The sequence below is a fragment of the Panicum virgatum genome, chromosome 9N (assembly GCF_016808335.1).
Source record: "Panicum virgatum strain AP13 chromosome 9N, P.virgatum_v5, whole genome shotgun sequence".
Taxonomy (NCBI): domain Eukaryota; kingdom Viridiplantae; phylum Streptophyta; class Magnoliopsida; order Poales; family Poaceae; genus Panicum; species Panicum virgatum.
Window position 1 is genome coordinate 46,631,776 of NC_053153.1, and position 26,201 is coordinate 46,657,976.

The following is a 26,201-nucleotide window of genomic DNA, read 5'->3' on the forward strand; positions in this document are numbered from 1 at the left end:
ACCATTTACACAGTGGATTGATGGTGCACCTAAAGAGAAGTGGTCACTTCTGTATGATACAGATGGGAGGCGTTATGTGATCGAGATGACCAACCATGCTGAGTGTTACAATATGGTAATGCGTCGTGTTCATGGATTTCCTCTTGTTGGCATTATTGAGTTCATCATATATGGATATGTAAGGTATTTTAGGGAGCGGTACGCATCAGCCGCTTCCTTACTTAATGATCCAGGAGTGCGTTTTTGCGAAAGGGTCAATGAGTACATGGAAAAAAAGATGGAAAAGACTCGATTTCACACAGTTATATTGATGGGCACAAAAGAGCAAAGGTTTGAGGTATCATGCAGGGACAGGACCAGACAAGGTGTCCGCAGACAAAGGGTAGTTCAAGAAGTTTTGATAACCATTGACGGGAGGGTGTTCTGCAGATGCCAGAAGCCAAAGGTGCATCACTTACCATGCTCCCATGTCATCGCGGCTTGTTCTGTATCTGGGTTAGATGCTGCGTTGTATGTTTCTCACTATTTCACAAAGGAAGCCGCTGCACAGACTTGGTGTCATGAGATATACGGCATCGGTATTCTAGGACCATTCACTCAAAAAAATTCCAATCCAATGCTCATCCCAGATCCAGCTATGAAGAGGGGCATAGGCCAACGGCAGACGCGTCGTATCCAGAACAGAATGGACGAGTCCGAGGTTGGAAAGAAGAAAAAACGTTGCAACTTGTGTGAAGCAGACGATCACACTTACAAGAAGTGACCACAGCTTTCAGTACCCACTGCTGATGCCGAGGCTGGACCTTCCGGGAATCCGACGGATGGATCGGCTCCACCTACAAGAATTCGCCGCATCTAGTTGTGCACGTAACAGCTTGCAATGTATTTGTGTGTACGAAACTAAATATATTATGTATATACTATGTCTAGCTGTCTTGTTTAATTAGTTGGCAGTGCGTATTTCTCTCGAATTTGGTTGTAACGAATGAAACCTTCAATGTAATATGTTATGTGGTATTTTGTTTAGCGTTCTATTTATATTTCGTTCATTGTATCTTATGTGGTATTGTATCATAGAGCCACACGAGGTTCAAGATTCATAAATAAATATAATCATTGCAATCAAACATAGCAAACATATAAGTATTGCAATTAAACATGGCCGGGCGGTAGGGGCCTCCATTCGATAAAATACAAATTTTAATTACATATAGGCCCCTACCGCCCGGCAGGGGGGCGGCAGGGGGCCGCCCGCCCCGCAGACGGGCGGTAGGCCCCCTGCTGCCCCCCTACCGGGCGGTAGGGGTATAAACCTGTAAATTGTGAAACCGAAAATGATTTTGAAAAATATAAAAATATAAAAAACCTGAACCGGCCTGCGGAGCCGTGGGCCAAGCCACCGAACCGACCAGCCGCACGTTCGGGCCAAACTGAGCTAGCCAGCCTCCCCTTTGAGCCCAGAAACCGTAAAGCCTTTTCTTTTTCTTTCCTTTTTAACCAAACTGACATACGGGACCCACTAGTCAGTGACACAGTGTCGCTGACACGTGGACCCCACATGGACATGGACCCGTTGACCGTTGACTTGGTCAATGTTGACAAGGTCAACGATGACGTCAGCATCTGCTGACCCCGTGCTGACGCCATGCTGACGTCAGCATGACACGTGGCACAACCAGAGGCAGCCACGTGTCAGCCTGTGTGTTTTTCTTTTTTTGAAAATTATTTATTAATTTTAGAAAATGATTTAACACTAGAAAATTCATAATAAATCAACTGGAGCTCCAAAAAATTATGAAACCAGTTTCATAATTCTTCTAAAATCATCATCTACACGTTAGAGTAGGTTTTGTTGTGTGGTTGGATCTTATTTGAGCAGCTTTGTGTACTTTTGCACTTTAGTCCCTATAATTATATGTAATTACAAATAGGTCCCTGCGAGAAGGAGCTGACTGACGCCCTGGACCATCAGAGGATCCAGAAGGACGTACTCGGAGGCCAGAAGCCCTAGGAGACCCAGGAATACTACGAAGAGATACCAGGTTCACGCCCATCTACGACTTGAATTCCTATTAGGCATTGCTTGCTAGAATTGCTATTGCTTTGTGTGTGTGAGATGAACCTGCCAGTGATAGGGCTTTTTGCGGGGGCAAGCGACTGGCCGGGGATGTGTAGTGGGCACATCCTAAGGAGCACCTGTGGCGGGTGTAGGACGAGGAGGAGCAATACCTATTATGGGTGCCCAAGGAGAGGCGATACCTGTTATGGGTGCCTTTGGCGGACCACTGCGGAGGATTGCGCGAGAAGATGCTTTACCCCGGCAAGATTAAGGACTTGAGCTTGTGGACCTGGAAACGGAACTATGTCAAACGTGCACGCCACTTACCCCTGCATGGGCGGGGGTTCCAGCCATTCCTAGCTGTGTGCCAGGACTGTAGGAGCTTTGTGTCAGGAGAGGGTAGGCCATGCACGCCCATGGGAATTCGGGGTGCGTTGGGCCCGGTCGGGTACCCCGACCCTAGTCTCCGAGACTCTCGAAGCCAGTTGGCCAGGTTAGAGATTCACAACCCCGGGACATTCATTGTGGCGGATGTATCCCACCCCAGGGAAGCAGGATGGTACCGTCATAGTTAGGGAGTCATGGTTGTGGGTTGTGTCTCAGGACGACGACGACCGTCTTTGCAGCCCGAGTGGGTACATGTGTACAACCCTTGCAGGGTGAAAACTATACGTATAGCTGCGTACACGGTCATGTACAACTCTGAATTCGGCTTCACATTCTAGAGTAGATCCACCTGCTATATTTCTACCTCCCTCTAGTCCACTTCCCCCTGTGGAGTCAGATGAGGTGCAGGGAGAGGGAGTTCCTGCACCGACCTGGGATGGGTGAGAGATATATTTATACCTATTGATATGCTTGCATAGGAAACCTCAGCCTATCTATTGGCTACTTTTATACCTTTTTGCATCCACTTAAAGCTTGCATACAGATGGTGACGTGAACCTATCCCGTCATTGGGGATAGCCTGGTAGATGCAGGATCAGAACGGAGGATCAACCAAGAAGACGAAGGATGAAGCTAAGGACGGTTCGTGCTACGCTCAAGTGCTGCCTGTGGAGAGGAGACATCAAGACGAAGGATGCCCAGAAGAATAGCTACCGCTTTCGATTTCTGTTTGCTTTCTTTTAGCCCAAGGGGCTTGTATTCTAATTTTCGTACCACAACCCTCTGGGTTATGTAATAAATAAATCCATGTAATGATTTTCAATGTTGTATGTCTATGATATATAACTGAAATGAGTTTTGTATGTGATAGCTACTAATCCAGGGACTATCATGACGATACAGGGATTCGGGTTCTCCTTTTGGAAACCCGAGTCGTTTCATGAAACATCTGATCTTTGGTGAGGCATATAGCACTTTGACCAGCCCAAGCCTCCCGGCGACGGGCCTCCGCTCCGCTCCGTCGGAATTTGGTCTTTTTCTTGTACAGAATTTGGATCACATATAACAGTTGAGACAATGTAGGCAAACGTGAAAATTAGAAACATGCTTTATTATTTAAATTAATTGTCCTTTCATAATTCGAACTCGAGATATCTCACAATTCAATCCAAAAACTTAAACAGATAGAAACAAGTGGACAATTGACTTTTATATAGTTATACATGAACATCTTTGAATAGAATAAAAACGGCAACATATCAGGTGCAAACCAACCTCTTCGTGCAACCGTGCAAACTTGTAATCTGGGCCACATGATCAACATCCAAGGGCGTGACTGGGAAACATTAAAAAAACATTCTACTTTCATAAGAAAAATGTTCCAGTTTAACCAAAAATATTCCAACTTTGGGCGTGTCTGGTAGAGCTCTGCTCCACAAATTTCAGGTCGGCTCCACGAACTCCACAAAACATGCTGCCAACACATCTAGCTCCAGGAACTCCAGATCTAGAAAAAAACATGGAGCTAAAGGGTTAGATCCATGTTTTTCCTGGAGTGCCTTGATGAGTGCTCCAAAAACATCAGTTTCACACCTTCTCGTGGAGTTGGGAGTTAATTACCCACCATGCCACTTATTACACAACTTACCCATTTGTTTCTATTTTTCCTAGCCTTCAACCCCAACCTCCTCTTCTTTCTCGTGTCACCCGTCCCCTGCCCCCTGCAGGGCTGCGCCGCCGCCGGGCACTCAGCACTCACAGTTGTTAGGATTCGCCGCTGAGTGCCGGTTTCTTGCTCACTGCAATGTCACGACGTAGTGATCCAATCGAGTCACCGTTGGCAAAATCACCAATGCTATCGAGTAGGGATGTAAACGGATAAGATACGAATGGATATTGTCGATATTGTATTTATTTTCACATTTTCTATCAGATTCGAATTCGAACACGGATAGTCTCGGATACAAATACGGATTCGAATTGCTTCGGTTACGAATACGAATATATGTGTATCGAATATGGAGTGAACCGGATGTGGATCATGTCGGGCACGGATGTTTATTCGGATATCGAGTAAAGACAACCTTTATTCATATCGCACATGTTGTAACACTCGAACATCATAAGATTCCAAATTCTAATTAAATTATACTTAACGAAGCAAATTAATAAATAACTTTTTCAACGATTATATAGATAAGAGAGATTCAACTACATGACATTCTAACTTGCACTCAAATCGATTCATCTATTTTGGAGGCTAGATTTGAATTAAAATCATGCGTGATTATAACAATAGATGACATACCATTTTAGGCACTCAACTACACGACATTGACATTCTAATTTATTACATGCATAATATATGTAGGAGATATCAATTTATTACTAGAGTTTGAATTATTATACGATATTGAGTTTTTATTAAAATTGAACGTCAAATCATTGCTAAAGTTTGACTTTACTTCTTAAACTAGACTAAAAATAAATAAGATTCAACTTCTATAGAGTGGCAATAGGTAGATTATATTTTTAGAAAAATTTTTGTGCTAATTTGATGTTTTTTTGATTTCAAATGAATTAGTTATAAACTTTTAGAGACAAATTCAATTTATATTAATGGATATATTTTACATTGTAAAACCAGAGTAGTGGAACTAGGTAGATTATATTTTTAGAAAAATTTATATTTTTTTATTTGAAATGAATTAGTTATAAATTTTTAGATATTAAATTAGTATTTTAGTAATATATATTATAAAATTACCCGAATTTGATATCCGAATCATCTATCCGAATTATCTGACCGGATATCCGATATCCGACAAATATTGCCCATATTATATCCCAATCCGATATCCAAATAAAATATCCGAATTCCTATCCAATATCGAAAAAACATCCGAATATTCTAAAATAATATCCGAATTAATATACGACCCTCTCGGTCGGTCGGTCGGAAAATATCCATACCTCTCTCTTGGCGAGGACCTCCTGCTCGAGATCTTCCTCCACCTCCCCTTCCTCACGACGCTCGTCCCTGCCGCCCTCACCTGCCGTCCGTGGCACCGAGGGGTGGCCCCCTCCCACGCCTTCGGCCGCCGCTTTCGCGAGCTCCACCCAGTGCCCCCTGTCCCCTGGAGGGCCTCGCCGCCGCCGGGGATGCTGGTCCGCGCCACCCCCGCCCCCTCCAGGACCGCATCGCCGCTAGGCTGGTGATGTCGATTGAGCGGATGGCAAGGTCGCCACAGCAGGTTAGTCCCGTGGGATGAGCTGTACGGCATGCTGATCACGAGCGTGCGCGCGCAACTCCTGGTGTGGCTTCGTGGCGTAGCTTGGAATGGAGGAACACATCGCCGGACTGTCAGGCCCAATTTTGGAAGAATAAATCGAACAATAAATGTCATGTTCGATTTTAAAAAAATAAATCATAGGTACGCTAGGATCAAAATTACACGCATATGACGATATAAGTAAATAATCATAGCAACGTCATAAGTACCACATATATTTATTACAAATCAAAACAAATTTTATAAATAAGAATAAATAAATACGCATTTCGGTTTGCATTTATTCTAGTAGCAGATTATTTAAACTCCACAGGTAGCTGACTGGGGAACATACGCCTAGAAATCATGAATGTCCTTAGGGAAGTCCTCAAACTAGTTTTGTTCTAAGAAATATTGATTTAACAAGTGTGAGTACACTTATGGTTGGTAATTAGCAAGTATATTAGAAATAAATGACATGAAAGACTTAAACATGGAATAAGGCTGGCTGCATAAAGCGGTAAGTATTTTAAATAGCAGCTGAGCATTAACAATCTATTTACTAGCATGTACGAAATCATCCCACATTTATGAAAATGAAGTTGATTACCGAATATTCAAATAACTTGGAACATTAAATAACTGAATCAAAGCAATAATTTCATTTAAGTAGACATGTGAGGGTCCGAGCCGCTTATGACCATGAGCACAACTGATATATTAGTTTTCACTCTGCAGAGGTTGCACACTTTACCCACAAGTCATGTCTCCGTTGATGCTCGAGTTTGCAAGGCTCTTAAACACTTCCTTTGGTGAGTGGTAGGGATTCACTACGAGACCTTTACAAAGACTGTAACTAGTAGTAGACCGCTAAGGTTTCAGCCGCTAGGTGAGTGCACCCTCACCCAAAGCAAATGTACCCCGTAGGCGTACCAAACCCCTCTGGCAGGCCGAGTACCCCTCTTGAATCTAGTGCCTCTCTTGCCCCTTTAGGTGCGCTACTAGTGCTTTGTTTATTTGCCTGCTAGTGTGCCAAAGTGAGTCAATTGCTCTGTTTTGTGGGTCACGACTTGTTAATTGTGTGTCAAAGTGTGCCAAATTGGGTCACGGCTTGTTTTATATGCAAATCTGCTAGCACAATGATCCTGCTTTCTATTCCATGTGCTTGTGCTTTGTGCTGCTCCCTTTTAATATGCATTGCTCTTTGTTTTTTGATGAACTGTCGACAAGGAATGGCTGCAACTGAGAGTCCAGCTTCTGTCAATGGTGAATATGATCCCACTACTGATAAAGCTAGGAAGGCAAAGTCAGATGACCCAGGCTGGAAATATGGTTATTGGGCAAACCTTTCAAACCGAAATGAGGTGACATGCATTCTTTGTGGCATCCCACAGAAGGGAGGGATCAAAAGGCTGAAGCAACATATTGCAGGTGGCTATGGTGATGCCAAATTGTGTCAGAGTAAGAATCTAACTACTACATTGAGAAAGGAAATGAGAGAATACTTGGTGCAGAACAAGAGAAAGAGATCATTGTTTCAAGACGAAGAAGATGAACCAACAAAAGTGGTGGAGGTGGCAGATGTGGAGGCTGAAGCCTCAGCTATCCATCATCCAAGTTCAGGGACAGCAGCTAAACAAAGGCGTTCAACATATCAATTCACAAAGGCAGCACCAAAGGCAGCGAACAAGTCATTTGTTGAGATGCTTCGAAAGACGCCTGAAGAGGTGGTTGAAGAAAGGTACTCAGATAGCTATCAGCCCACAATAGGGGCCAGCCTAAAGCCCAAGGAGGAAAATGATTATGTTGATATGCAATGGGTCTTATGGTTTTATGAATGTGGCATATCATTTAACACAGCAGCAGCAAAGCAATTTCAGATTGCAGTTGAGGCCAGCATACAGTATGGTTCGGGTTACATACCTCCTACACCCTACAAGCTTGGTGAGCCATTGCTTAAGGAGGCTGTGAAGTTGACAAGTACCACAAGGGGGGACCATGAGAAGGCCTGGAATCATTATGGATGTACTTTAATGTCTGATGGATGGACCGATAGGAGGGGAAGACACCTAATCAATTTCCTTGTGAACAGCCCAGAGGGTACTTATTTTCTAGAGTCTGTTGATGCATCAGATGAGGTGCATGATGCTAATATTCTTGCTGGTTTGTTGGAGGAGAGGATTCAGAAAATTGGACAAGACAAGGTCGTTCAAGTTGTCACCGATAATGGAGCGAACTACAAGGCAGCAGGTAGGCTTCTAATGGAAAAGATTCCTACAATGTATTGGACTCCATGTGCTGCACATTGCTTGGACTTGATGTTGGAAGACATAGGAAAATTGCAAGCATTCAAGAAACCTATTGCACGTGCAAGGCGTGTCACAACTTTCATATATAGGCATGCAAGAATTCTTAGCACTATGAGGGAGAAGACTAAAGGTGATCTTGTGAGACCAGCAGCCACTCAGTTTGCCACATCTTTCCTTACTTTGAAGAGTTTGCATAAACAAAAGGATCCTTTGAAGTCTTTATTTGTTAGTGAGGCATGGATTGGGAACAAATTGGCAAAAACTAGGGCTGGTCAGCATGTGCATGACATTGTGCTGTCTACAGAGTTTTGGAATTCAGTTGAGGACTGCCTTAGAGCTTCAGGACCACTCTTGATTGTTCTTAGGGTGGTTGATGGTGATGAAAAACCTGCAATGCCAGAAGTTGCAGCACTAATGAAGCATGCAAAGGAGAAGATCAAGCTAAGCTTTGCTGTCCAAAGCAAGAGATCTTTACTTAGGAAGATAATGGACATCATTGACCGTCGTTGGGAGAACCAAATGAACCATCCATTATATGGTGCTGCACTTTTTTTAAATCCAGGGAAATTCCTTGCCCTGGTAGCAGCGAATGATGATGCTGCTGTTGGAGATCTAAAGGGTTCCTTCCTTGATGTCCTAGGAAGAATGGTGGAGAATGAGGAAACTAGAAAAAAGATTGATGCTCAAGCCAATGACTATGAAAAGCTCAGGGGACCTGGCTTTTCAAATAAAATTGCTATACAAAACATTGAGTCAATGAACCCTAGTAAGTTCTATGTTTACTTGTCCATGTTTCTCTTGATTTCAGAAAATAATTTTTGTTCTCAACTCTTAATTATTCCTTGCTATTCTAGTCGACTGGTGGTGCTCATATGGTGGGCGTGCCATTGAGTTACAAAGATTTGCTAGGCATATTGTTAGCCTTTGTGCATCATCATCGGGCTGTGAGCGGAATTGGAGTACTTTTGAGTTTGTAAGTTCCATTTTCAGTAAGATAATCATAGGAAAACAAAACCTGCTGATATATGCAAGTTATTCATTTGTATTTGTTTGCTGTTTTTCAATTTTATAGATCCACACAAATAAAAGGAACCGGCTGCTGCATAAGAGATTGAATGATATTGTGTTTGTTTCCTACAACCGGAAGATGAAAAGTAGGTTCCAAATGAGGCGACAGAAAAAAGGGAAAAGCTTTGATCCTTTGGTGCTTGAGAATTTTGATTGGGACAATGAGTGGGCTGACTCCTTGCATGTGCCGACTCAAGGTGGTCGTGGGTGTGATTGTGACCTAGACCTTACATGGCAGGAAGTGGATGAAGCTGTTGGTGCATCACACGCACTTCAAGGCCGAAATTTACCAAGGCGTGCAAGAAATTCAACATCAGCTCAAGCCCTTGATGATGATGAAGAGGAAGCAGATCCACATGATGATGCTGATGTGAGCGATTGTGAGGATGCTCGAGCTGGTTCCAGTGATGAAGGGCAACACAATGGTGCTGCTAGCATCGTTGATGAATTTGATGATGGATACTGAGATTTAAAAGATCTCAGATTTGTGCTTTTGCTACTTTTGTGAACCTGTCCAGCACTAGTTGATTTGTTAGACTAAAGACTATTGAGTTTGTGGATTGATGCAGTATTGTACTCATGTACTGTAGTATTGTTCAGTTTGTTATTTGTGCACTTGGTTGCTAGTTGTTGGCTTATGGCTAATTATTTTTCAGCTATAATTTGTGGACATATGTGACCATTTGTTGTGATTTTGCTGAGTGCTTTGTTGATCTGTTCCTTATTGTGTGTAGGCTGTTGTTTGGAGAAGAAGGCAAAAAACTGGATGGAATATGGGCACAACAAATGACATCAGCAAGGTATGTATATGCCTGCACACTGGTCCTAAAGTCTAGGCTAGGAAGTGATGGAGAGAATAATTGTTGTATTCATCCAACCCTAGAAGGGTGGGTATATATATAACCTACACATGGGCCTCTAGATGAGCCTCTATACACATGGGCTCAATATACTCCAACACCCCCCCCCCCCCGCAGTCTGAACTACCGGCGCAGCGGTGTTCAAGACTGGACAACAAGAAAGCTAACACCCCCCGCAGTCTGAACAAATGACGCAGCGGTGTTCAAGACTGGACAAGATGAGAGTACAAGTAGAATACAAAGGGCTAATACCCCCCGCAGCCACAACTAGCCACCGGCTACGTTGAGGCTGGATCGAAACTCTGAGAAGGTCGACGAGGGCAGCCTCTTGGTGAAGATGTCAGCAAACTGGGAGGTAGTCGGGACATGGAGTACCCGAACATCGCCGATGGCGACTCTGTCGCGCACGAAGTGTAGGTCGATCTCCACGTGCTTCGTCTGCTGATGCTGGACGGGGTTGGTGGAGAGATACACGGCGCTGACGTTGTCGCAGTAGACGAGCGTGCTCTTGGCCAGCGGGCTGTGGAGCTCCGCCAAGAGCTGTCGTAGCAAGGACGCCTCCGCCACTCCGTTAGCGACAGCCCGGTACTCCGCCTCGGCACTGGAGCGGGAGACAACCGGCTGCCGCTTGGACGACCAGGAGACCAGGTTGCCGCCCAGGAAGACGGCGTAGCCTGAAGTGGAGCGACGAGTGTCCGGGCAGCCAGCCCAGTCAGCGTCGGTGTAGACCACCAGCTCAGCAGAGGACGAGCGGTGAAGCACCAGGCCGAGGTCCACAGTGCCACGGACGTACAGGAGGAGACGCTTCAGCGCTGCAAGGTGTGACTCCCTGGGATCATGCATATGGAGACAGACCTGCTGAACAGCATAGGTGAGGTCCGGCCTGGTGAAGGTGAGATACTGTAAAGCGCCAGCCAGACTCCGGTAGGCAGTAGGATCAGCCACCGAATCACCCAGATCAGCAGACAGCTTCGCCTGAGTGTCGACAGGAGCGGAGCAGGGCTTGCAATCAGTCATCCCAGCCCGCTCCAGGATATCGAGGGCGTACTGCCGCTGGTGAAGGAGAAGACCAGACGGGCGAGGCTCAACAGTGACGCCCAAGAAGTGGTGGAGCTAACCGAGATCCTTCATAGCGAACTCCTGCTGTAGAGAGGAGATGACACTCTGAAGTAACTGCTAACTGGAGGCTGTGAGCACAATGTCGTCGACGTATAGTAGCAGATAGGTAGTCTCATCCCCACAGCGGTAGATGAAGAGAGACGTGTCAGACTTGGCCTCGGTGAACCCCAATGTCAGCAAGAACATGGCGAACCGAGAGTACCAAGCCCGAGGAGCCTGCTTCAGACCATAGAGAGACTTGTTGAGCCGGCAGACCATATCTGGATGACTCGAGTCCACAAATCCCGCTGGCTGAGAGCAGTAGACAGTCTCTGACAAGGTGTCGTGAAGAAACGCATTCTTCACGTCCAGCTGGTGCACTGGTCAAGAGCGCGAGAGCGCAAGTGAGAGGACCGTGCGCACCGTAGCGGGCTTCACAACCGGGCTGAAAGTCTCATCATAGTCCACACCAGGCCGCTGAGTGAAACCCCGGAGAACCCAGCGAGCCTTGTATCGCTCCAGTGTGCCATCAGCCCGATGCTTATGCGTCCAGATCCACTTGCCAGTCACCACATTGCAACCAGACGGACACGGCACGAGGTCCCACGTCTGGTTGGCAAGAAGAGCCGCGTACTCCTCTTCCATCGCGCGACGCCAGTGAGGATCCGCCAAAGCGTCGCGGACAGAGGAGGGTACCGGAGAGACCCGCGGCTTTCCCTCAGTGGCGGAGAGAGTCGCGGCCTGGGACGCCATCCGCCGAGTCACCATGGAATGGATATGCCAGGATCCCGATAGATGACTAGCGGGTGGTACACCTCCGGCTCGGCTCGAGAGGGAGCCGGAGGAGGCGGCAGCGGTGACGGCTCCAGTGTCGGCATCGCAGGAGCCTCCGGAGCAGGAGACGGCGCCGGTGTCGACGCCGAACGACGCCGGTACACCTGCACCGGCTGAGCGTACCGCTCAGGTGTAGGGGAAGGCATTGGGGCCGCGCGTGGCGCAGTGGGAGACACCGGGTCCACGCGTGGCACGACCGGAGGTCCGGGTGCCGCGCGTGGCGCGACCGCGGGCACCGGGGCCGCGCTCGGCGCAGCAGGGATCACCGGAAGTGGTGCCGGTGCGCCGAGAAATCCTGCAGGAAAAGGACAGACAGGTAACGGTGGCTGAACCACCGGGTCAGTCAGAAACAGAGTCGCCAACAGGTAAGGTGTGGAGGAGGTGGAGTAGGGGAAATCCGACTCGTCGAAGACGACGTGTCGGGAGATCAGAACGCGGCGAGAGGTGAGGTCAAAGCATCGGTACCCCTTGTGGTCAGGGGAGTACCCGAGGAACACACAACGAGTCGAGCGGGGCGCCAGCTTGTGAGAAGCGGTGGCGGAGGTGTTAGGGTAACACGCACACCCGAAGACCCGAAGGTGGACGTAGCGAGGAGGGGTATCGAAAAGAGCGTGGTGTGGAGTGGGAGTAGGAGAAGTAGTGGACGGAAGGCGGTTAAGCAGGTAGGTGGCGGTGTGGATGCTCTCAGCCCAGAAGCGCGGGGGGGGGAGCCTGGATCAGAAAGGTGCGCACAACGTCGTTCGTCGTGCGAATCATCCGCTCAGCCTTGCCGTTCTGAGGAGAGGTATACGGACAAGACATACGCAGCTGAATACCCCCGAGACAGGAAGAAAGACCGGGAGGTGGAGTTATCGAACTCCCGCCTGTTGTCACACTGAACGGCCTTAACGGTGAGGCCGAACTGAGTGGACACCCAGGCAAAGAAGTGGAGGAGAGTGGGGAAGGTCTCAGACTTGGCACGCAAAGGGAAAGTCCAAGAGTAATGAGAAAAATCATCAACAATGACCAGATAATATCTATAGCCAGACATGCTGAGTACAGGAGATGTCCACAGGTCACAGTGAATGAGATCAAAAGCATGCGCAGCATGCGAAGAAGAAAAAGAAAAAGGAAGTCTAACATGACGACCTAACTGGCACGCATGATAGAGGTGCTCAGCAGAAGCCCTAGTACATGGAACATCGGTACTACGGCGGAGCTGAGCCAAAACGTCGCGGCCGGGGTGACCAAGCTGGCGGTGCCAGGTGGTGGAAGAAGGTGTCACGGCAAAAGCAGAAGACGAAGAAGCCGAAGGCGAGGCAGCGGAAGCAGAAAGCCGAAGAGTGTAAAGGGGCCCCGGGCTGTCACATCGGAAGAGCGGACGCCGGGAAGCCGAATCCTTCACAGTAAGACCAGATGAGTCAAATTCGATAGAACAGGAGTTGTCAGCAGTAAACTGGCGAATAGAAAGAAGGTTGTGAACCATTTGAGGAGCAACAAGAACATTAGGAAGACGAGGAGTAGAACCCACGGCGGTGACAGGAATGCAAGACCCATCACCAACCATGATAGAAGAAGGACAAGAGGGGTGTGGGGGTCGGACAAAAGAGAGGATACCAGCATCGGGAGTGGTGTGGAACGAGGCACCCGAGTCGGCGATCCACTCGGTGCTGGTCGGCGGCGTCAGTCCCATGGTGCTGAAGGACTGTGCCAGAGCGGCCTGGTCCCACCCCCCAGGACAGGTCGGCTGCTGGCTGGGTTGTGCGGGCGGGGTCCAGGACGGCGCGAAGAGTGGAGCAGCGCCAGTGAACATGGCTGCCGGCTGTAGCTGAGGACGGGGCCCCCCTCCCGGACCCTGGAACGGCCACATCGAGATGCGCCCTGACCATGGGTTGCTGAAGGATGGCCAGGGCGTACCTCCAGCGGCAGGGGCAGGAGCGGGAGCCGGAGATGGTGTCGGCGCGCCTCGACGGCCCCCACCGGTACTGGTGCTCCCAGAAGCAGGGCCACCAGTGCCACCACCTCCCCCTCGCCGGCGACGTCCACGCCCCCCCTCCTCCGGTCTGCCTGGCGGGAGCAGCACCGAGCAGGGAGGTGGCAGGAGCAGCGGAGGAGGTCGGTGGAGTAGCAACGAGCGCAGAGGGGGTGGGAGAGGACGATTCGGGCGCGAGACCCCTGGTGATCTCCTCGAGGGTGAGATCGTCCCGGACCTGAGGAAGGTGGGGAAGGGCCTCTGACGAGTGATCCAGCCCTTCAGGTGGTCGTAGGTGCTGCTCAGGCCCCGCAGGACATTGAGCACCAAGACCCGATCGGACACTGGATCCCCGAGGTTGTGAAGAGCATCGGCCATGCTCTTCATCCGCCGGCAGTACTCACCGACAGAGAGGTCTCCCTGCTCGAAGGTGCGGAAGGTGGCGTCGAGCTGGAGGGCGCGGTACTCAGCATTGCCGAGGAACTGGCCCTCGAGCGCCACCCAGGCCTACCGCGCGGTGCCGCCGTGGACCCTGACGAGGTCCTGAAGATCCAGGGAGATGGTCCCGAAGATCCAGGATATGGCGATGCTGTCGAGGCGCAGCCACGCCACGTCCCGCGCCTCGATCGGCAAGTCGACGAGGACGTGGTCGTCGAGGGCGTAGCGGTGGAGGGCGAGCAGAACCTGGTCCCGCCAGCGGCCGTAGGAGGAGGACGTAGGGTCGAGGAGGACGGAGACCAGGGCCCTGATGTTCTGGACCCCGGCGGCCTGGAGGTGGAGCTGGGCGACCATGGGGTCGGTCGGGTCGTACCGGGCTCCAGATCCAGCGGGCGGGGCACGGCGGGAAGAAGAGGCGCCTGGCTCGGGGTCGACGGGCAGCTGGCCGGAGGAGGCGCGGAGGAAACGCTCCTCCTCGGCGACCCAGAGAGCGGAGGCGTCGGCCGCGGCGCGCTCGCGCTCCCAGGCGAGGGTAGCCACGCGGACCCGCTCCTGGGCCGCCGAAGCCTCCGACTTGGCGGCGAGGAGGGTCGCGGCGAGGGCGGCGGCGGAGAGCGGCGCATCCGCAGGCGACATCCCGAGCCCGGTCCACGTGGCATCAGGCGCGGCGTCGGCGGCGGGCTGCTTGCCCACGGCGACAGCGGCGTGGTGGGCCGCGGCGGCGGCTACGGGATCCTGCAGCAGCTGTGCCGCGGCCTGCAGGGCGGCCGGATCGGCGCCCGCGGCCTGCAGCAGCTGCGCCGCGGCCCGCAAGACGGCCGGATCGATCTCGGCGACGGCGGTGTTGTGGGCTGTGGTGGCCGGCTGCAGGGGACCGTCGGGGGGTCCCGCGCCTGGGCCCGTGCCTGGAGTAGGGAGGGCTGAAGTAGGTCCTGCAGAGGCCATAGCCAGGTCCTGCTGCAGAGGCAGGGCCAGCTGCAGGGGGGCGCCAGGGGCAGCTCCTGCGCCTGGGCCCGCGCCAGGAGCCGGGAGAGCGGCGTCCAGGGCTGCGTCCTGCCTAAGAACGGCGGCAAGGGCCACCGCTGGGGCGGCGTCGGCGGGTCCAGTTCCGGCAGTGCCCGCGCGCGGCCCAGGGAGGGCGGATCCCGTGGATCCCGCCGCGCCTGCGCCCGATCCAGGGAGGGCGGCGGCGGATCGGGGCCCCTCGGGTCAGGCCCTGGTGGCGACGGCAGGCTGCAGGGGCCCCGCGCCCACCGTGCCAGCCGGAGCAGGGGCGGCGGCGGGCTGCAGAGAGGCGGCGGGGCGGGGCCAAGCCGCGGCGGCAGCCCACGCAGAGGCAGCGCCCGGCACAGGGGAGGAGGAGGAGGAGGGAAGAGGAGGGAAGGAGGAGGAGGAGGGGGGCGGCGCCGGCGGCCGGCGGCCGGCCATGGCGCCGGCGGCCGGCCATGGCGCCGGCGGCGGCTGCTGCGGCAGGGGTGGTAGGGGAGAAGAGAGAGGAGAGAGAGAAACCCTAGGCTATTGATACCATGATGGAGAGAATAATTGTTGTATTCATCCAACCCTAGAAGGGTGGGTATATATATAACCTACACATGGGCCTCTAGATGGGCCTCTATACACATGGGCTCAATATACTCCAACAGGAAGTTTGTAAGGCGTCGCCTCGCCTCGCGCCTTAAGTGCCTAGGCGGCTGAGCGGTGGCCTGTCGCCTCGCCTCGCCTTACCGCTTTAAAAACCATGCTATGGACACTGATAATGCTTTCACTTTTCATTGAGAACGGATAGGAATGTCAAATACTTAATGATGTGAGATGATAACATATAAAGTAGGCTAATAGTACACTAATACTGCATGATTAAAATTTTGTATTAGGCAAGAATCCGAATTTACAGTTCCAGTTTATGACAAAGGACTGAATTGCAATATCTTTGTCGTGTCCCCACTATCAGAATTTCTAATGGGAGCTTTGGAGAAAAATCAGCTGATAGTAAGCCTTTTGGTTTTGTACGACGCATTTTTAAGAGTCGTTTCCAAGTTTGTATATTTGTCCAGCTCAGCTTCAGATTTTCTTTACCCACTTTTAATTTTCTGATATCACAAGGAAAAGCAAACATGAGCGTCTGGGCTCCGTGCATGTAACGCTTTTATTATTTTGTTATTGTTTAAGCTCTCCACATAATCTAAGAAATGAAGGCAACCTCATCAACTTGGTCTTAAAAATTTTGGTTCAGTACTGAATTATTCCTCTTAGTGTTTTGTGTGTCAACCTTTAGTTCCAGATGTTCTTTTCTCCACTATGCACATCTATTGTGTTGCTGGTACTTTCAGACAACACGTGAAGCTTATGTATTGTGGTGCAATGTACAAAAATTGAGATGACCTGGAATGGAATATCTTTACCACTTGCTGCTGCAATGCTTGTCCTGATACAGTGAAGTGATTGGTTTCCTTTTCCTTCTTTTAATGATTCTGCATTTTTTTTTCAGCTGGTCCCAGCTCCTGGATTCTCTTTCTCTGCCAAATTTTAAGCATCCATGCTGTGTACTTGAAGCAAGCATCAATAGATATGGATACACATACACCTTGTCTTATTCCTGAGCCATCATGCAACAGTATCAGCATTTGCAATGGTGTCCCAAAAATGAGAATAGTGTAGCTTATTTTGCTCAGCAGTAGGGCATGGCAGCTGTTCTCACTGCAACAAAGTTTGTTTACCTTGAAGTTTATGTTCATGTAGATCAAGTGAATATGTTCCACAGCAGCAACCCATCCTGTCGCTGCTTTTGGTGGATTCCCTTGCACTTCATGTGAGTTTCTTTCATGGAACTTATCAAAGAACTGCTCTAAATACTCTGAAACATGGTAGTATTGCTGTTTCTCTGAATTCTGAAGCCTGAAAAATGTCCGATCACTATTTTCGGGAATGAAACAGGGAGAGGACACATCAATAGATGGCAGAGATGACATTGAGGGACTGGATGCTTCGCTGCACACATTGCAAATCTGCTGTCATCCGAGCCATCTGATGGTACTAATCCCAGGCTCATATCATCTAATCATTGAAGAAGAAGAAATTGCTAGGCCTCATAATATTGTTTTTCTGATTGCTAGACCATGAGCCCATAAGTAGTAAACATATTTATCAGTATGTGTACAGGTTTACATAGTTGGATGAAACAATTGCTCTCTATTTTTCATTCCATTAATGTTCAGAACACGTGAGTGCAGTGAAGCTTGGGATCTGTGGTTTCAGCATGGGCGCCACCATTGCCCTCCACTCCGTAGCATGCTATGCTCATGGCAAATTCACAAGCGGCATTCCCTATCCAATCACCCTCAATGCAGTCATCAGTTTGAGTGGCTGACTCCCTTGCTCGAGGTTTAGCATTGGAGAGATAATCTTTGTCAGGCGTTAGCTACTGTATTTCAGCTATTCCTGAATCCTAATGTTCTTGTTATTTCTTTTAGGACCCTGAGGAGCTAGATGGAGAGCTCACACATTGTAACAAGAATTCAATTACTGCCTCTTTGCCCATCCTGCTTTGTCATGGAATAGGTAACAATGATGTTGATACCCAAAAATTCAGTACATATTACTGGTTAACATGTTCTAAATTTTGTGTTCTTGCAGCGGATGAGGTTGTCACCTACAGGAATGGCGAGAGATCAGCTGAGGTTCTGAGGTCCTCAGGATTCGCATATCTTCATTTGAAGCCCTACAATGGGTACAATTCCCCAAACACTACACCTGAGAATTCCAAACTTTCCCCTCTGCCGAGATCCATTAATTGAGTTCTTATGATGCAGGTTGGGCCACTATACCATCCCTGAAGAAATGGATAATCTCTGGAAGTGACTCAACTCAACACTTGGCCGCAACCGATCTCGCTAAAAGAAGAGTATTTGCGTATACGCAATGGCTTTGGTAATTGGCTTTGGTACTAGCACATATTTGAGAGTGTTTGACAAAACAGAGGGAGGTTCGGTTTGATATGTTTTAATAGTTCATACTCTCTTACTCTCCAGTGCTCTCTTCCATGTGGCTTTTGTTGTCATAATCCTAATTTAGTGGTTTGCTTTGCCGTATGTCTGCCAAGGAGTGACTATATGAAATCTAGTGCTTGTCTGATCTTGATGATAATAGAAAGGGGCCTCGTATCCATGAAACCACATTTTGCACTACTTAAATGCTCTCATCAGTGCAGAACCCTTTAGTTTCACGACATCAAAAGCTTCCTGAACATATAACAAACAGAAAATCTTGATAGGACTATAATTTGATTATTGTGTTCGAGAAACTATGAATCATATGACAGTTCTCCTACAATAAACTATACAAAGATTATAGCTTAAATATTTCTTACCCCAAAGTAGGACCTCACTCATTCCCAACCTGCACAAAGTAGGACGTGGGCCTTGAGCATGATCATACAACAGCTTACTTCAAAGATGGGATTTTGGTTCCTACTGGTATTACGTAAGAACTATAAGAAAAAAAAGGCCACGAGCCTTATTATTATCAGACAGAACAATTTCAACAAATAAAAACTATTCTAACAAAAAATATGGAACCTGCAGGATAAATTCAATGGAAATGAAACAAACTTCTGTAACTGTACCTAGTAGTAAGCCCAACAATATGCAGTACTTTTCCTTAGACTAGCAAATATGTTGAGGACTTAAGGTAAATTTATTTGATTGCATACATACCCATGAAGCACGTGCAACACCATAAAGCAAGGCCTAGAATTATTTAGGCAGAAAACAGTAGAGAAAGATATTAAATTAGTATATATCAAATATATTAGTAAAAGCAGAGTAAAAATCCTCTTGCTACTTACATAAGCAATGGAGGCGAGTATTGAAATACATAAGACACCTTTTCCACCAATTATGTGGCTACGAAAGGGGAGGACCAAAATCTGCAGTTTGAAAACATTACCACAAAGTCCAGTTAATTAACTAGACAATATGCCACGTAAATATTTATTCCACTTAATTTGGTAAAAAATAAAAGCTTGAAGGAACACCTGAGAAAAGATCGAACCAACACCTACCACCATTAGAATTTCTGAGAACTGATTCTTGTCATAGCCAAATACCGACTTTACTTAATGCTGAAAAAGAAAAAGGTAATTTAGGTGCCATATAGTTTTTAAAACTATATCATAAAATCCAATAAGTGAGGAAAAGAATTACCATTAGGACGTTGCTAATGGCAACCATGCCCACTTTATAGAAGAAAGCAACATATGAGATCCGCCTAAGTGTTTCACTATAAACACAGAAAGAAAAGAAAGTAACAAAAATGGCATCAGTGGTTCTCATGAAGTCAGTGTTGACTAATCTATCCATTTATACCGTTTTCTTTTTAGATCTCTAGAAAATTCTTAAAAATGTTAGATTATGACAGATATATTTCTAGCAAAGTGGTGATCATAAGTACAAACTCGTTAAATGGAAAATATTATGCAGACCAAATGAACAAAAGTGAATTGGGAATTTTGAGACCTTGATGTACAAAATAAATTTCTATTAACTGAATCAATTTCAAGCTTACAAACGATGATTCAGTGGCAAAAACTTCATAGGAAGAAAACAAGAGATGAAACTGTTGCTGGAGTGTAGTGGAAACTGGGCGATTTAATTTTTTCAGTTTTGCCTTAGATTGAACAGTGGGACCCAAATCATCTTTTGGGAGGATATATGGCTTGCTAGATGCACACATATAAATTAAACAATACCTCACTTGCATGTTATAGTGACCATGAAACATGGAACAGGATCGATGTTTTAAAGTGCATTCCCATTCTATGCATGGCTAAGTGCTTGCTCTTATATATATTGACAAATATTACACTCAGCATAAAGAATTTGACCTCTTTCTTGAAGAAACTGAAGGACCCAGCTGTCGAGAGACATATGCACCCAAAAGTCTGAAAGCGCAAAGGAAAGAGAGACTCTGTTCTTGACAGAATACTGAAGAGAATGGAATGGCGACCCATGTTTTTATCATTTTTTTTCTTTTGTTTCGCATGTTCCTGTGTTTCAGTTTTGCAACAGCCAGAGGTAGCACACACTGGAAGAACATACAGCAAGTGACTTGCAGTTACTTGCATGTTGTTTTTATTCTAGGTTCAGGAGGAATGAATTTGGTCCAAGAGGCTGGTTCAAACACGGTGATATTCAGAGATATCAGTAAATAGGTATGTTCAGAAATCTGTACCAGAAACTCTGTGCTACTGAACTTCAAGCATTTGTAACAACACGAATTGAAAAAAAAAATTATGCAAATGGAACACCGTTCAGAGTCGTGCTTGCAACACAAGCAGGAAGAAGTCAAAGCCACCATTGGTCTAAAATAGTCAGAATCGTTCACATGAACTGAACTCTGAACCTCTCTCTAGAGTAATTGGTTCATCAGATTTCCAAGCCATGGTCAGTCGGTGAGACCTTACATTTCACATAGCATAGATCTGAATATCTGATGATGCAAAGGATTGCACCACCAACCCATGTTTCAGAGCGGCTACATTATTGCCACATTTGTAATCCAAATAGAACTCTAACGAGCATTAGTGCTACAACTGCCAATAATGCAGTGTTCGGACGATTTCATTCTGTCTAGAATCCAAAACAAAACAACGTTTCAGGCCACACCGACCGAGCCGAGCCGCCACACCCGACCCGCCAGCCGTGCTGTACCCCGTTGGCATGCCCCGCCGCGTGCGCGACCGATGCTTGGAGCTGGAGCACGTCATCACCCGCCGCTTCCACTCGAGAAGCCTCGGCCTCGACGACGCCGTCAAGCTGTTCGACGAATTGCTCCTTGTCGCCAGGCCCGCCTCGGTTCGCGCCTTCAGCAAGCTCCTCACCGTCATCTCTCACGCCCAAGGAAGGGGCTCCTCAACCTCTGCGCTCGTCGTCTCCCTCTTCAACCGGATGGTCCGTGCCTCCTAGTTGTAGCTCCCGACCTGCATACCTACAGCATCATCATCTGCAGCTTCTGTAGCATGGGCTGCTAGGAGCTCAGTTTCGCCGCCTTTGGTCTTGTCATTAAGATGGGTTTTAGGGTGAATGCCGCAATCATCAGCCTGCTTCTCAAAGGTCTCTGTGACGGAAAGAGGGTGGGTGAGGCCATGGAGATATTGAGCCGACGAATGCCCGAGTTTGGTTGTATGCCAGATGTTGTGTCGTATAACACCGTCCTCAATGGCTTCTTTAGGGATGGCCATGTGGACAAAGCTTACAGCCTATTTCATGAAATGGATAACCGGGAGATTTTTCCGACTGTTGTGACCTGTACACAATAATTGATGGCATGTGCAAAGCTCAAGCAGTTGACAGGGCCGAGGGTGTCCTTCAGCAGATGATTCATAAAGGTGTCAAGCCAAATATTCGAACATATACTTGTCTGATCCATGGATATTGCTCTTCAGGACAGGGGAAAGAGGTGGTTCGAATGCTCAAAGAAATGTCCGCACATGGTCATGTGCCTAATGTTGTCACTTGTAATTTGCTGCTGGACTATCATTGCAAGAATGGAAGATGCACAGAGGCTAGAAAGATTTTTGATTCTATGATTGAAAAGGGCACAAAACCTGATTTAACTACATATAACACTCTGCTTAATGGATAGGCTACCAAAGGAGCTCTTTCTGATATGCATGGTCTCTTGGAATTGATGGCGGGAAATGATATTTCACCTGACCATTATACCTTTAACATAGTTCTCTGGGCATATACTAAAGGTGGTATGATAGACCAGGCAATGCATATATTTGACCAAATGAGGCAGCAAGGGTCGAGTCCTGACGGGGTCAGCTATGGAACATTAATAGATGCACTTTGCAAGTTGGGAAGAGTGGATGAGGCTATGCTTAAATTCAATCAGATGATCCATGAAGGGGTGACTCCTGATATCGTTGTTTTTAACTCACTATCTTATGGACTGTGCACGGTTGACAAATGGGAGAAATCGGGGAATTATTTTCTGAAATGCTGACTCAAGGGATCCATCCCAATGCCACATTTTTCACCACAGTAATGCGTAACTTTTGCAATGGAGGATTGGTCACGGAAGCTCAGAGTTTCCTTGACTTGATGGTACATTCTCCTTGGTTTTGTACAGAAAGCTTGTCAAGGGCGCAGGAGCAAATGCTTAAGGACCGGTTGAACCGACTGAATCGTTTCAAGGCATCGGTGCAATGACATCATAAAAAAAAAGACATGTCAGAAGAGTCCAACAGGCTATCTGGGGTTTGAACAGGGTGATCGGTTAAACCAAGACCCTCTTGGCATAGGCGTTGGTTCAACCGACACCTACGGGATTTTACTAGCTGTTGGAGCAATGAACGGCTCCTTCGAGTTTAAGGGCTATATAAGAGCCTCACCCCGGGTATTTTAAGATTGCTGGAGTCTAGTGAGACCACGCACACATTGAAGAACGTCTCCAAGCTATCCAAGAGTGAATTGATTAAATTATTAGTCCTTAGCACACCTCTTTGAGTGTTTGTGCTAGGTTAGAGAGGTGTGTTATGCTTGAGTGTAGCTCAACCTTGTATCTTGGTGCGTCGGCCCCTTGTTGCTTTGGAGGCGTGCCAGCAAGTCTACGACCCTCCGGCTTGGTGTGGACACTACTACAAAAATTGATTAACAGTGACCTTTTTTAGGAGCTCTGAGGCGGGCACAAAAAATAACCGCCTCTAGCATTAACAGAGGAGGTTATAGAAAGTGCCTCGCAAAATCGATTAATAAAGGCGATCAACGTAAATACGACTACGACTGTCTCTATTAATACTCCCATTTTCTAAGGCGGTTCACTTATATGAGCCCGCCTTAGTTAACAGACCGGATCCAATAAATCCAAATGAGACAGGTTCTTTCACCAAACCATAACTCTTTGTCCCCTCTTTCTCTTTCTCTCTGTCTCCCTCCCTCCCCTCCTACGCCGCGACTCCGGCGGGTCCAGCGGGGGCACGCGATGGCGCGAAGGCGGTGCGCGCGGCGGCCGCGGACCATGGCCAACAGTGGCGGCGGCGGCCTCGGGTGGGCCGTGGCGGACGTAGGCATGTGCGGTGGCTGCGGGACGCGATGGCGCGAGGGGTAGCCGTGGCCTGCGGTGGACGGGGCGGCGTCGGCCTCGGGCGAGCCGCGACAGACGCGGGCAGCGACAGCGACAGTGATGGGCGGGGCAGCGGCGGACGCGGGCATCAGCGGCGGCCGCGGTAGGCGGTGGGCAACGGCGGCAGCAGCGGTGGCCGGTGGCCGGCGGCCGGCGCGGTGGCTGACAGCGGTGCCAGACGGGCAGTGCCCTCGATGGGCTTGGAGGGCTCTATATGGGCTTGGCGGGCCGTCCTTTTTTTGTTTTGTCTATTCCATTAACTGAGGCAGGTAGGAACCCGCCTCAGTTAATGCTACATTAACTGTGACGATAGGTTTGAGGTGGTTGCAAAAACCGCCTAAGTTAATGCTTTTTGCCCGCCTCAGTGAAGATTTGTGCAGTTGTGGGAGCGGCGTCGACGGCTTTGTGTAGGGGATGTGGAGACCCCCATCCTTTATGGAGAATCTCCTTAGTGGAAAGCCGGATCAAGGTGATCGGGAACTTGGCGTGAGTCTTGGTGGCATAGCCTTTGTGGCAAGACAAGGTGTCCCTGGAAGAGACTTGATTGCTGAGAAGCAATACTCTCGATTGAGTGCTTCAACAACGTGGACTATGGGTGGCTTAGTGCCTACCGATACCACGGGATAAATCTTCATGTCGAGAGTTTGTTTTCTTTCATTCCATCTTTATATTTCTACATTTCATATTTATAACTTGTGTGCCTTTACTTTCTTAGAGTAGCATCAAGTTAGGATTGACTATAAGTTGCAAAACTCGTTTGGAATGAGGGTTTCACACTAGAAGAACCGTAGTTGCATATTTAGATAGTATGTTTTAGCTTAAAGTTTTGCGCAAACTAGTTGGAGCCCTATCTTAAGTTACGAGCACCTGATTCCTTTCAATTGGTATCAAAGCTAGAACTCATTTCTTTGACAAGGAAATGCCAATTCCATTGGCAAATTGTGAAAAATGGCTCATAGAAACGGTTAGGCTTCACCACCTAGTGAGTTAGCTCGTCGGGGAAGAGATGAATCCCTTTAGAAATGCTCCATGTTTTGATATCACGGGCTTTCAACGTTGGAAAATTCTTATGCAAGGTCATCTCCAAGCTACGAGCCTAAATGTTTGGAGAGTAGTTAGTGAAGGAATGAAAAACAATGGTCAATAAGAGAAACAATATGATGTCACCGCAAAATTTATAATATTGTATTCTCTTAGTGAAAAATGTTATTAGTCAAATTATGGATGAAAATGGCAGGATGGTTTCTGATCACAGTGAGAAAAGCGCCCTCTTTTACCAAGAATTCAAAAGAAGATTTGTTGTCTCAGTAGATACCTCTACGCAATTCAATTTGCAAAACATAGTCCAACCTTGCCATGATCTAGAGGCTCTCTGTGATCCCTTCAGTACTGAAGAAATTGATGCTGTCATTCTTGACCTCCCCTATGATAAGGCCCCAGGCCCTAATGGATTAAATAATCTCTTCTACAAAAAAGCTTGGCCCATTATTAAGCATGATGTCTACCATTTATGTAATGACTTTTACTGTCATAAGGCTGATATTAAAAGTATCAACTCTTCTTACATCACTCTTGTCCCCAAGAAAGACAACCCTGAGACTGTTAATGACTTTAGACCTATTGCTCCGTTGAATTCCTCCCCCCCCAAAAAAAAAAGATCCTTGCCAAACTCCTTGCCAATAGGTTACAAAGAAAGATCTTGCAAGTCATCCATGAAAATCAGTATGGTTTCATAAAAGGGAGAACAATTCAAGATTGCTTGGGCTGGGCCTTTGAATTCTTGCATCAATGCCACCATTCCAAGAGAGAGATAGTGATCCTGAAACTAGACTTCGAAAAGCTTTTGATCTTGTTGAGCATGCTACTATCTTGGAAATGCTAACTGCAAAAGGTTTCCCCTCTAAATGGAATGCCTGGATTGCTGATTTTCTCTCATCAGCCACCTATTCTGTCCTGCTTAATGGCACCCTGGGTAAGGAATTTAGATGTAAGAGAGGAGTCAGACAGGGAGACCCTCTCTCCCCTCTCTTATTTGCTGTTGCTGCTGACCTTCTCCAATGTGCAATCAATGATGAATATGAACAAGGAAATCTACTGCCTCCCTTCCCTCAAAGAGTGACTGCTCCTTTCCCAATAATTCAGTATGCTGATGATACTATTGTCATCATGAAAGCAGATGAGAGTCAGATTATACTACTTAAAGAAATCCTGGCCAAGATTACAGTCAAGTGGTCTGAAGGTGAAATATCACAAATCTTGTCTTCTTCCTATCAATGTCTGTCAAGATAAAGCAAATGCATAGGCTGCTCTTTTTGGCTGTATGGTTGGATCCTACCCCTTCACTTATCCAGTTTACCCATGGGACTCACAAAGCCACAAGTAAAAGATTATGCCCCACTGATTTGCCGTATTGAAAGAAGGCTTTCTGCTTCTTCTCAGTTTCTCTCCTACGCTGGTAGACTGCAGTTGGTGAACTCTGTCATTTCATCCCTTCCAACCTACTACATGTGCTCCCTAAAATTACCTGTTGCAGTTATTAATATCATTGACAAGCGCAGAAAAAACTGCCTTTGGCGTGGAAAGGATGTGACAAACAAGGGCTACAATCTAGCTGCCTGGGATCTTGTCCAAAGACCTAAAAGCAAGGGAGGCTTAGGGGTCTTAAACTTGAGCCTACAAAATGATGCTTTACTCCTAAAATAGCTTGACAAGTTCTACAGAAAGGAAAACATTCAGTGGGTGAATCCTATTTGGCATAGTTACTATTCAGACTCGGTCCCACACTTGGCTAGAGAGAAA

General features: G+C 47.6%; 1 protein-coding gene, 1 long non-coding RNA gene and 1 pseudogene across 4 annotated transcripts; 2 read left to right on the forward strand and 1 right to left on the reverse strand.

The window, feature by feature from the left end:
* Positions 1-3,633: 3,633 nt before the first annotated feature.
* LOC120693081 lies at positions 3,634-5,557 on the reverse strand. The gene is made up of 2 exons (XR_005682858.1): positions 5,420-5,557; positions 3,634-4,245 (listed from the first exon to the last, which is right to left on the reverse strand). It is a non-coding gene; the product is annotated as an uncharacterized LOC120693081 (long non-coding RNA).
* LOC120693078 lies at positions 5,455-18,419 on the forward strand. 3 transcript variants are annotated; one of them, XM_039976482.1, is made up of 10 exons: positions 5,455-5,699; positions 6,943-8,793; positions 8,882-9,000; positions 9,100-9,895; positions 16,765-17,085; positions 17,211-17,306; positions 17,492-17,657; positions 17,747-17,834; positions 17,910-18,003; positions 18,086-18,419. In XM_039976482.1, the coding sequence occupies exons 2-4, from the start codon at positions 6,951-6,953 to the stop codon at positions 9,559-9,561; spliced, it is 2,424 nt and encodes an 807-aa protein (XP_039832416.1). In that variant the 5' UTR covers positions 5,455-5,699; positions 6,943-6,950; the 3' UTR covers positions 9,562-9,895; positions 16,765-17,085; positions 17,211-17,306; positions 17,492-17,657; positions 17,747-17,834; positions 17,910-18,003; positions 18,086-18,419. The 3 variants fall into 3 exon arrangements, with proteins under 3 accessions (XP_039832416.1, XP_039832415.1, XP_039832417.1); XM_039976481.1 differs by having other exon boundaries at positions 17,507-17,657; XM_039976483.1 differs by lacking the exon at positions 17,492-17,657.
* A 2,583-nt stretch (positions 18,420-21,002) lies between these two features.
* On the forward strand, positions 21,003-22,489 carry LOC120689049 (annotated as a pseudogene).
* Positions 22,490-26,201: the final 3,712 nt, after the last annotated feature.